The 13,120-nt window shown below is 38.2% G+C and overlaps 1 protein-coding gene across 3 annotated transcripts in view; it reads left to right on the plus strand.

Moving 5' to 3' along the window:
- Positions 1-13,120, plus strand: part of LOC131435924 (nephrin-like) — a 437,633-nt gene that overhangs the window by 372,449 nt on the left and 52,064 nt on the right. For all 3 annotated transcript variants that reach the window (XM_058604222.1, XM_058604220.1, XM_058604221.1), the window contains exons 8-9: positions 9,199-9,366; positions 10,561-10,692. In XM_058604222.1, coding sequence (XP_058460205.1) covers positions 9,199-9,366; positions 10,561-10,692 — 300 coding nt within the window. The remainder of the gene's footprint in view (positions 1-9,198; positions 9,367-10,560; positions 10,693-13,120) is intronic.

Below are 13,120 nucleotides of genomic sequence, written 5' to 3' on the forward strand. Positions count from 1 at the left end.
TTATTTTCTTACTATTTTTTTTATAATAATAAATATTTATTGAAATATGAGTTAAGCTTAAATTATTGAGATTTGAATTAGGTTTGCAGCCACAAGTGGTGATTTTTCAGCCCTATTAGATACATGCTTTGGTTATTACCATGAAGACATATTTTGCTTTCGCAATTCTGTAATTTTTGTATAGGGAAAATTGCAAACCTACTTGAAAAGGAACTTATATACTAACTTATTAACTAATACATATAGCGAATCGATTCAATTGAAGATTGCATTGATTTTTGTCGGAATTCGCTTATAATATTATGTGACATTACATCTAATGGTTCTATATTTGTGAGTCTGTGTAAGTCATTTGTACTAAACCAGTGATGATGCTTCAAAATCATTTTCAGAATTTCATTCTAAAACCTTTGAAGCGTTTTCTTCCTGGTGGAACAACAACTTGACCAAATTTTTACTGCATGGCTTTGCATGGCAATTTATTTAGAAATTAATAATTTGTTCTTTAGACAGAGCTTAGAATTTCTGTTTATAAGATGATATAAACATTTAATATATTTATTACACTTTGCCTGGATTCCTTCAATGTGATCCTTTAAAGAGAGTTTTTTGTCATACGTTAAACCTAAGTATTTTGCTTGATCAAACCAAAATTATTGATGATTATTGTTCGGTTTAAGAAAAGAAGCTCTTGGCTTATGAGGAAAGATAATTAATTGCGGTTTTGCTGCATTTGGTTCAATTTTACATTATGACAGATGATAGCTGAAAAAAATTTAAGCTTCTTTGTAGGCGATTGCAGATCACTCTTAGATTACTACCTGTGGCTAACAGACTTGTGTTGTCACAGAATAGCGATTTCTGACAACCAACGGGTAGATTTGGAAGATCAGAAGTGAAAATATTATATAAGATTGGAGCTACACTCGAACACTGCGGAACACCTGCTCGTTCGGGTAGCAATTCAGATTTACAATTCCGATAGCTAACCTGAAGAGTACGATCAGTTAAATAATTTTGAATCATTTTAATCAAATAAATAGGAAACTGAAAATCAGACATTTTTGCTATTAAACCTTAGTGATGCTTTTTCTATGTCTAGAAGAGCAACTCTAGTGGATCATCTAGAAGATTTATTTGATTTTATCATGTTTGTCACTCTTACAAGTTGAGGAGTAGTTGAATGAACATGACGAAACCCAAACTGCTCTGGTAAAAAAATTGAATTCTCATTTATATGAGACATCATTCTCAACAAGATATTTTTTCCAAAAAAATTACTGATAGAAGAAAGTAAACTAATTGGTCGATAACTTGATGCTTCTGATGGGTTTTTATCAAGTTTGAGGATGGGAATTACTTTAGCGTTTTTTCATCTCTCTTTTCCATCAGGCAGTAAGTTAATGAAAACTACTTACTTATTGAAAATTTTAACCATTTTCTTACTATTAATGTTGACTGTTTAGACGTTTTATGCTACTTTGAATAGCGCTTCTAGGTTCATATTTATTGAATGCTGTCTGCGCAAGTAGGCAAGTGGATGTTGTACAACAAAATCTAGTCCTTCGTTAAGTAACTAAGATACTCGCTTCAAATACATTCGCGAAACATGAAACTTATCGATTTCCTCGTCTTATATTTCTTGGGTTCATGACCATTATATGAATGTGAATACGTGGTAAAATCTACCCATCCGAAGTACTATACTCAAGAACTATATTTCATGACAGGAAAGTTCACTTTTTTGTTGTTGCGAACTAAGTGATCAACAATTTGTTTTGTCTTTTCAACACTAACCAATGAGAAAAGAATTTAATTAAACTATGGAAACTGAAAGTTTGAGAACAACATTTATTTTATTTGTATAGTCTTTAGAATTTATTTAGGCCAACAAAAATCAGAAATTTGTCGAGATTGGTCTATTGGGTCTTATTCCATACAAAACCGAAAGTAAAAAGATTCAGCAATAAGCTCTGGCAGTTTTGAGAAGCCCCGAAAGTTTTTACAATCAATTAAAAAATTGTATATACGGAATCATACAGCAAGTCTAATAACACAGGCTTCATTAAAATAGGATGGTCGTGTTGTTTTTTTATTGATGAAATAAAAGAAAGCAAATGTTTGCCGAAATAGCTCAATAGATATTATTTATTTTAAAATCTACCACGTTTGAATGTCGAAACTTGCTGAAACGAATTTAAACAGAAATGAGGTCCAGACGGACAATAGCCTCATAACAATAATCATTTAAGTCTACGAAGGACAACGGGAAGGCTCAAAAGTACTTAATTTAAGTCTTCGTGGTTTAGGAATGGTCCCCTAAAGACATTTCTAAATTAAATATATCTATATCCGGAGCCACTAGCTCTACACAAAATTGAAAAAAAATATTTTTTATTACCTATTCCAAAAATACCATATGATCTTCGAAATCTACTCCCACCAATTTTAGTTTCAAACGAGATTAAAATTTTTGATATCGGGTTATCTATATCCGAGAAAATTGAATGTTAGTGATTTTTTATGTTTACGTCACTTGTATCATTTTATCACCAGAAACGCAAGTGACAACCTTTTGAACTTCAAACCTGTTTAATGAACTAATAGTAGCATTAAAACGAGCCTAAGTTTGTTAAAATCGGTTCATTAATCTCAGAGAAAATTGAGCGGATAAAAACAACGCGTTTTGCCGGTCACATCATTATATCTCCGGAACTAAATGTCACAGCCACGTGATTGTTCAACGGCTCGAAACGAGTCTTATATTGTTAAAATCGGTTTAGTTATCTATGAGAAAATTGAGCAGTAAAACATAAAGTGCGTTTTATCGGTTACGTCACTTGCGCCATCATACCTGCGGAACCAGAAGAAATAGGGATTTGATCTTCAAGCTTAATCTATGGCTAAACAGTAGCTTTCAAATAGGCCTACGTTTGTTGAAATCGGTTCAATCATCTCTTAGAAAGTTGAGCAGAAAATAACAACGAGTTTTATCGGTTACGTCACTCATACCATTATATCCCCGTAAACAGAAATGATACTCATTTGTCGACTGATAGTCGATCAAATAGTAGCTTTCAAGCCTAGGCTTGCGGATATCGGCTCAGCCATCTTCGATAAAACTGAGCGGTAAAAAAAATCTTAGAACACTCAGACATTTTCCAAACTCGTCGAGCTGAGTCGAATGGTATATACGGTAGAAGTGGAAATTAGCCCATTTTGTGCAGGAAAATGTAAATCAAGGTTTCCGGTTGTGAATCAGAAAACCGAACACCGTGAATTAAAAAATTTGGTAACAAAACTAAAACGACGATTAGTTTTCAAATTGTGGGAACTACATATTACACAGAGTAGCAGCAGACCTTATCCATACGCGCTCTTTTTATTGCGAGACAAATTTGTTCTCATTCTCAAAAGACAACCATGTACAGGCGAAGAGCATTAGCTGCTCTCAAAAACTCGTTCGCGCATTTAAGTACCGCGTCGGAAATGGATGTACAACGCATCATTCGCTCTTATCGCATTTAGCCAAGAACGGAGTTCGAGTGCTCCATTCGCATGAGAACAGGTGTAGCACTTACTCTTACTCTTTCAGTCGTAGACCACGCGGGTCTCTGCTGTATACAGGAGGCATCTCCATTCAATCGGTTCATGGCTGTTCGCCGCCAGCCTCGGTAGCTACGAAGGGCCCGCAGGTCGTCCTTAATTTGATCGATCCATCTTGCCCGCTGCGCGCCTCTTCTTCTTATACCGGTCGGATCATTATCGAAGATCATTTTAACCGGGTTGATTTTCGGCATTCTAACAACATGCCCGGCTCACCGTAACCGCCCAATCTTGGCCGTTTGGACGAGGGTTGGTCCTCCCAGCAACTGGTGCAGTTCATGGTTCATTCGCCTTCTCCACGTACCGTCTTCTATCCGCACTCCGCCAAAGATGATTCGCAACACCTTCCGTTCAAAAACACATAGTACGCGTTGATCCTCCGCAAACATTGTTCAGGACTCGTTCCCGTAGAGGATAACAGGTCTAATCAGCGTTTCGTAGATAGTTAACTTCGTACGACGACGAATTTTGCTCGATCGAAGCGTCCTGCGATTTCCTGACAATATGCATCTCTAAATTTCTCTGCAGATGTCATTATCAGCAGTCACCAGTGATCCCAAGTACGCAAACTCGTCGACCATTCCGATTTCATCACCGCCAATCAAAACTCGTAATGGGTGGCTGACATTATCTTCTTTCGAGCCACTGCCTTTCATGTACTTTGTCTTTGACACATTGATGTCTAGTCCGATCCGCTTGGCCTCAGCTTTTAGTCCGATGTACGTATCTTCCATCTTCTCAAAGTTGCGTGCTATAATGTCAATATCATCAGCGAAACCAAGTAGCTGGACGGACTTTCTGAAAATCGTGCCACTCATGTCTATCCTCGCTCTTCTTATCACACCCTCCAAAGCAATGTTGAATAGCAGGCACGAAAGGCCATCACCTTGCCGTAGCCCTCTGCGAGTTTCGAAGGGACTCGAGTTTATCCCCGATACTCGAACAACGCACATCACTCGATCCATCGTAGCCTTGACCAATCGTATCAGTTTGTCCGGGAATCCGTAATCGTGCATGATTTTCCATAGTTGATCTCGATCGATTGTGTCGTAGGCTGATTTGAAGTCGATGAATAAGTGATGTGTGGGCACATTGTATTCGCGACACTTTTGAAACACCTGGCGGATGGCGAACACTTGGTCCGTGGTAGCGCGTGCGCCCATAAATCCTGCCTGATATTGTCCCACGAATTCGTTTGCAATTGGAGAAAATCGACGGCATAATATTTGGGAGAGTACCTTGCAGGCGGCGTTCAGCAGAGTTATCGCGCGGTAATTGCAGCAATCCAGCTTATCGCCCTTTTTGTAGATGGGACACACGATTCCTTCCATCCATTCCTCCGGTAAAATCTTGGTAACGACCCAGTGCAGTGCTTTCACTTGTGCATTACCACCGTGTTTTAGTACCTCGCTTGGTAGTTGGTTCAATATTTGGAATAAGTCCCGCAGCCGAGGGAAACATGTAGAAAGTTCCCATGCTTAAACCAACACATTTGTTCTGAAAGTACCGTCTAAGATTCTATCCGGTTATCCCATTCAAAGTGGAAAAATCAAGAACAAATAATCATTAAATCGTAATCACTAGCAAAGATGATCGATTGTGATCTTTCCCAATAAAGATCACTACTGATCTAATCTTTTTCATCACTGATCAGATCTTTGAATCACATCCATCAAAACCAATACTGATCGGTGGTGATTTTGAGCTACTATTATCACTCAAATTGGGAGAAATTGTCAATTTGAAACTTCAGGAATGCTCGTTTAACAGTCTTTATCACCAGAGTTGGGAAAATACCGGTTTCGTTAACACATGTTCTCTTTTGATACTAACCGTATTCGATTTCGCAACCTGTTGTTTAATCGCAGTAAAATGAATACTAGATGAAAGAAATGCTAGATGGAGGTTTTATGAAAATAATCAGATTGGATCGTAATCCAATCCAATTGATAATGTTAATTTTACAGTTTTCGCAATATCAATACGCAATGCAAAATTAGTAAAACAGTATACAGCACCAAATAGTGATTATAGCGACAAAAGACTTTGTTTTACTTTCAGCTGGTTGATGCTGATGATGATGTTCATGCACTATCTAGATTAAATCCAATGAAACGCTATTTGACACGAATTTGATTAAAAGAAGTAACTGAAGCGCAGCATTTGGCGCAGCGCGTCAATGGTGCGTTTGAATTGGCGTAGTAAAATCCTGCACTCTTGTTACTTCTGTGTATGATATTCAAGCTAAATAGCGTAATATTAATCAACTCCATAGCACGCTTGGTGATTGGACATGTTTTTCTTATCGTTATAATTAATATTCATTGCAGCATGTATGTTAATAGTATTAGCTGTTTTTATTGATGATATTACTCAACCACGACGGTATTACTGAATAAATTTCAAATACATCACGAATCATGGAATTTCGATGCAACCGACGAAATAAACTCACTTTACAAGTGTAAAATTATTGACATCGGATAGTCCATATCCAATTGAGCGGTAATCAGTTTTGACGTTAACGTCACTTATACCATTACATCACCAGAACTGTAAGTAACAGTCATTTAAACTTCAAATCTGTTTAATGAACACAGAGTAGCAGTAAAACGAACCAAATTTTGTTGAAATATTGATTCCGAATCAGACAGTAATAATGATACCGATTTATAAATTCTCCGTAAAATCAATATTTATCTTATCAAAAATCATTCGTTGCAGAATTCATTATATTACCTACAATAAATATGTGATATGAAAAGAAAACACTAATTTATTTACTGTGAATCAAAAACTTTGCTTATTTCCACCCCTGGTATATATGGGTCTCCGAGACTCCGTTCGAAAGTCGTTTTTTTCAGCATTTCTATTCGTTGTTTGTTTGTTTGTTTCGATTATATAAGTTTTAACTTTCACTCTATGTGCAGGGTTGGGAATCGAACTCAGATGGGCTGCATGCAAGGCATCGACTAACCCATCACGCTATACCCGTCCGCTCATAGCAATTATAAAAACTGTTTTAATCCACCTAGTGGTGTAATGATACGTTTCTCATCTCCAATCATACTATCATATATAATACTGTGGTATTCTTCAAAATAATTTTCATCGATTCTTAAAAGAATAACCGAAATCGGTTAATTTGACCGTCTACTGATGAAAACTATCAATTGAAAAAGATTTGAGGTCGATTTAGAATTTTTTTCAAGGTTTTTCCCCATTTTCAGTTATGGTATACAATTTTTATCCCACTTTACCCTATATTTCTGGATCCGGAAGTCGGATCCGCGTGAAATTCAGGAATTACGTATGAGACCTCAAGACCTTTCATTCGAATCTAAGTTTGTGAAAATCGGTTCCGCCATCTCTGAGAAAAGTTAGTGCACTTATTTTCACAATTTTGTGAACATTTTACTCCATAATTCCTGAACCGAAAGTCGAATCCAAATAATATTAATGAATTTTGTATGGGACCACAAGACCTTTCATTTGAACCTAAGTTTGTGAAAATCGGTTCAGCCATTTTCGGGGGAAAGTTAGTGAAAAAAACGTTACACACACACACACACACACACACACACACACACACACACACACACACACACACACACACACACACACAGACATTTTGCGTACTCGACGAACTGAGTCGAATGGTATATGACACTAGGCCCTAAGGGCATCGGTTCAAAAGTTGGTTTTCACAGTGATTGCATAACCTTTCTATATGAGAAAGGCAAAAAGGCAAAATCATTAGTTCGAGTGAGATCTCTTGCCTCTGTTCGATGGATTGAATTTAAAGGTATAATTCCATATTTCAATAAGTTTTGAAGATTAATCATAAATCGCAAGTCGCCTTCTTGTATTCTGAATTTCATATTTTGACACCTGCAACGAGCATCGTTCTATCATTCGACTATAAACTCTTTACTCACTGACTGATTGCATGACTGTGCATTTTTAGAGCAATGTTTCTGTTTCCTTCAGGAATGCATTAGTTTCCGAATCACTTATTTGATTGACTTAGTAACGATTGACCAACGAGCATTTAAAAATGATGGTCATGTACTCTACGAAGGTAATTCAAAACAAAAAGTCAAGTTGAACAACGCAAGTTGGCGACAAGATTTTGCTTTTCTGAAATTATTCTGCTAAAAATGATTTATTTTTCTTCATTTTTGCCTTTCTCATATAGAAAGGTAATGCAATCGACTAGTAAAAATTGTTTCTGATGATCATGTGTCATGTACTATTCGAATCAGCTCGTTGAGCTGGGCAATGTCGGTGTGTGTGTGTGTATGTATGTGTGCGTTTCTCACTAGGGTTTCTCGGAGATGAGTGAACCGATTTTGACCTAATTAAATTCAAATGGAAGGTCTCGTGGTCCCATACGGAATTTCTGAATTTCACCCGGATCCGACTTCCGATTCCGGAATTCACCCTATAATTGGAAGTGTGTAAAATATATTATACGGTCACCTCAAGCGGCGAAACAAAATACACACCAATTAGTGGAGAAAACTACACCTACACCAATCGGTAGCCATTATCAGCCAAACAAACTGTCTTGGTTTCCGGTTTTTTATTAACGACAGGAGATAATAGTGATATACTCCAAAATGGATCTCACTTACTTTTCTCATAGATGGTAGAACCGATATGTTCAATCTTAGATTAAAATGAAAAATCGTGTTTATCCTACCAAAACTTAATCATATTTTTCGGATTCAACAAAAATTAACATCGTCGTTTAAAGTACGAAAACAAAACCGTATAAAATCTTCTGAATTTGAAACTAGTAGAACTTGTACGTCATGTTAGTTGATGGCCATACGAACCGACTTCGATTATACCTGTTCTCGGGTCTCGGTACCGGAAGTATCTACAATAGTGGAACTTACTTCGTTTTTTTTTGAGGATGACCTAACCGATTATTGAACTGTTTCTTTCTGTAGGTTATACTAGTTAATACACAAACAATCTATTTGGTTTCTTTCAAGAAACGAAGAGATATTTTGAATAGAATACCACAGTAATATATATGAGAATATGATTGATATGAGAAAGGCGTCATTACTCCACTAGGTGGATTAAAACAGGTTTTTTGCTTTTGATCGGATTCTGGGGCTCCAATTGCACTATACACAACTTTGTCTTTTGAAAATGTCCTTATTCCTATTCTAACCTTACATTTTAACAAACTTTTCATAAGATTGCGTAGATGTACAGCTCAATTGCATCAATAGTAAGACACTAAGTATTATTTCAGATCGTAGTTCGGTCTTGTGACATCTGGCTTTCGATCCCAATGCTATAGTTTCAAAAAAAAACGATCAAAATAGTCTGCAATCAATTTTTAAAGCTTAATTTTAATGAACATGTGTTCATTTATATTTTGATACCTTCTATCAAAATTTTATAATAATTTAACTTGAAAATTACCTCGTTTTTTCGAAACTTCCTAAAACCTCCAAAAGCTCAAACACAACTCAAACCTGACGGCAAACGTTTTAAAAGTACCGAATTAATCTCGTTGAACTGGCAATCCTGTCAACATAACCGCAATAACTCCATCTTCTATCTTCGCAGTTGCACCGACACACGTCACCATTTCCGGTCCATCAGAGGCTCGCGTAGGCGACCGGGTTCCACTGCAGTGCCAAACGGCACCGTCTAATCCGCCGGCAGAGATTAAGTGGAGCGTCGGTGGTCATCAAGTGAAAAATGCCACGTCGCGTACAATCGAAAGCCCCGAAGGTAAGTTTTGCTCTTTTCAGATTACTGGTACTGCCACTTCTGCTGCTACTCGATACCACCACTGGTATTAGCTGGTGAGAATAACGTTGATAGTAATTAGCTTTACGGAAACCGATCCTGGAAGTCCTCGAGGGAGGATAAGAGCCGAGCAAACAAAATCTAACTACCGTGGTATAAATTTTGGATGGTTCTGCGCATCGACCGATGTCACTCTCTGAAATTGGGACAGTACCGGTATTACAATCTGTTGGGTTCGAATTTCATCCTCTGCAGATCGAGTTGAACTTGACGACTCAAAGACCATCGATTTTGGCCAATGGCTAGAGTAATTTATTTGATTGGGTAGCTGTTTCTCATTATCCGTGTTTCAATTTCTGCCGAACGATGATGGATTATTGGTTGTGGTTATGCGCGAGCATCCAAACCTAGCCAAGTGGTCATTTCGGTTTCGGCCAACGGGTGTGGTATCATTTTGAAAATTTATGAGATTACAGCCATTGATTTTGCTTATTGATGCTTAGGGAAATGGACACAGAACACGGAATTTACATATTCAAGGTTTACGTGGACATTTTGTCTGACCTATAATTAGTTCACTGATGCAATATATTGAGATGCTGGCCCAAATATTAACGACACAAGAGGATCTGTATGTTTGACAAAATGTCATCGGTGATGTATTCTCGTCACGCAGCACCAGCAATGCGACATAATTACAACAGCAAACACGCCTTTTTGCTATCACTACAGAGATGTGTCTAGTGATGCGTGCTTTTCCACATAGTGACCCCGTTTCTCGGTTTTAGCACTCGACATGAAGCCAGTTCTTCGTGTTTCCAGAAGCCGTTTGAGTCCCATTTGCAACAATAGAATCTGTCAGCGTGAAATTTTATCACACTGAAGCGCAGCCGTACGCAAGAGTACCAACCGCTTGGAACAATGTGACGCGAGTGCACTTCTAGTGTAGTAAAATATTTATTCAAATTCATCACCAGTGGCACCGGTCGGTGAGAATGCGGAACTTGTGAGTTTGTAAAAATGAATACAACCAGTTGGAAGGTCCGAAACGGTGCGGCATCAGTTACAGCTCTGCGTTTGCATGTCAGAATTTTTGTTGATCTAACCGATTTGTTTCATACAATTTCTGTTTCATCCATATATTAAACAACATCACTTGGGCATCACAACGCACAGGAGGCTGGATCACGACGTCCAACATCACGGCACCGGTGGACTCCAACAAGCGCTCGCTAGTGGTCATCTGTCACGGACTGAACATGCAGCTCACGGAGAACGTCGTTTCGACTCACACCGTGAACATACTACGTAAGTTTTTTGTTTATTTGTATTTTATAATAAACTAATGTATTTTATCAATACCTACAGTTGATTTGAATGCCCAGATAATTAACATTCTAATTTATTAAAATATTAAACTCAATATTGGTAAAAGAATCAACTTAATAAGTTTTCCGTAAAATCTGATTCAAAAGAAACCGAAATTACTGTGGGATGTCTCAATGTCTAGATTAATGCAACTTTGAATACGTCGGCTTAATGCCTCAACATAAATGCAAACTTCAGCTTAGGGAAAACTTCAGATAAGAACACAGAATATATCCACTTCGAATAAAAACTCTTTTCTTAGTTTGAACCTTCCAGCCAATAAACGCCAAACTTAATCATTTTCTGCGGCACAAACAACCCTCTTCCGTTGACACTTTCATCCATTTTTTCAAACTTCTCCCAATCCCTTCGTTGGTTTCCTTCAGAAGATTTCTTCATCCACCTATTCCACCGATCGAAAGTTTGACGTTCGGAGTGAGTCAACGTGTGAAAAACACCCGAAGGTTTGCTCTGTACTGATTTTCTTCAACAACTTCGCCACAAGCTCGGTTAATCCTGTCCTCGTTCTCGCCGGAAAAAAGCCACTCATCGGTGACACTAGTAATTAAAAGCACGGGTTAGAATGTGTTTGTGTTTAAGTCGCATTCCCCCGGCTAGGTTCGGGGCCTCCGAAAAATAAGTTTCTAATTAGCATGCAAATCAACTTGTCGGGTTGGAGGTTATTTCTTTTCCATTCGTGCGCTTAATTTTCAAACAGATGGAGAAACTTCGTGGGTGCTCCGACAGATTAGAAACTTGCTCCTGTCTAAATCCAAGCTGATCCATGGGAATGAGAGAAGATAACGTTGTTCCGAGTTTGTCTTGTGTCGTTTTAGAGAATGGTATGCTCTAGGATACGTCTACTGCGTCAAGTAATCAGGAAACAGTTTTTTTCGGAAAGAATTGCGGTAACAATCGATTTAATACGCACTATTTCAGTTCCATGAGGTGTTTTTGTGTATTAGCTAATACGAATAGTTAGTTCAGCTCGATTTAATCTGAGATTGCACGAGTCAATTTAATTTAAACAAATTCGGCTCTTCAACACATCACTTTTATAATCTGCTTATTTGTTGATTACATCTAGGGTTAAAAAATCAAATGAATTCATATTTATAGTCACTCGACCTAGCCTCTAGAAGCTTTTGAATTCGCCGACAACACTTCATTAATTTTACCTAAGTCAACACACCGCGTGAATTTATTTCACCCAGCTGCCTGCCGAAATCCGTTTTAATGTCAACCATACTGGTACCTGAGTAGGGTGCCTCCTCATAGACAGCTAAGCAGCTAGCAAACTAAAACTTTGTTGCCATATCAGCACTATCAATGTTTGTAACTTTAAAAGCGACTCTCCAAATATGCTCTTCATCCGGTCTGGTCCGGTCTGGCCAGACTGCTCCCGAAAACAGTGCTTATCAGGCAGGATCCTTTCGAGTTCGAGAAATTGGCTGTTTCGTTTTCCACTTCGCTACAAAGGGAACTTTTATTGCTACTTAACTCAAGCCGGCTCACCCGGGGCGAATTATCGCAACCATCAGAAATCATTTTCCAAAAGGTGGCAAAAATTTCAACCCTCCTCTACCTCTCGGCTGGTTTTCTTTGGGGAGGTTATGCTAGTTCACACTCTAGGCAGGATCTTTATAACCTAGGTCGTAAAATTAATAGACTAAATCACAATCTCTTGCCTCATTCGGATTGATCGGGTTCGAGAAAATGCGATGTTGTTATGCGATAGCAAATTATGCTACAGCACGCGAACTCACCTTGCATGGAGTTGTTTTCTCGCAGGTTGTTGACTGGTGTGTGGTGTCACAGGAAATGGCTTGCCTAACTTCGTCGAACAGCAGTATAACAGTGTGTGTATTGGTGCTTGTCGAATCGATTTTTGTGGTTGCTGACTTTCGTAGTTAATACTTATAAAACAATCATCTTTGGTAGCAGTGGTTTTTCACAAGCTCGTGATTTTCCACCGATTTTGCAAACCTCTTCTTCTCTATGAATGTTCGCATGTCATTTCGTTCCGGTAGAAAATGAACGGGTATAATAGATGCCGTACGAGGAAGGATTGGATTTCCCCACAGAGAAGTTCGGAGGGATAGGAAAAAGGGACAAGTGTAGGGAAATTTTAATATTTTAGAAGCATTTCATTGGCAACCGAACGCTGCTGGGGAGGCTCTTTATCAGTTACAAGGATTTTCATTACATTGTGGATCGTGCCTTCAAATTGAATTATTCAATTACCTAGCAGCTACCACTAACGGTCCCAGTTGCCGTGTGTTCCGCTCGTACTTTGCCGAGGATGAGTAATGGTAACTGGGTGAGAATTATGACAAAGCTGTTTGCCGCGAATAATAGCTTCTGTTTT

The sequence above is a fragment of the Malaya genurostris genome, chromosome 3, assembly GCF_030247185.1.
Source record: "Malaya genurostris strain Urasoe2022 chromosome 3, Malgen_1.1, whole genome shotgun sequence".
Classification (NCBI taxonomy): domain Eukaryota; kingdom Metazoa; phylum Arthropoda; class Insecta; order Diptera; family Culicidae; genus Malaya; species Malaya genurostris.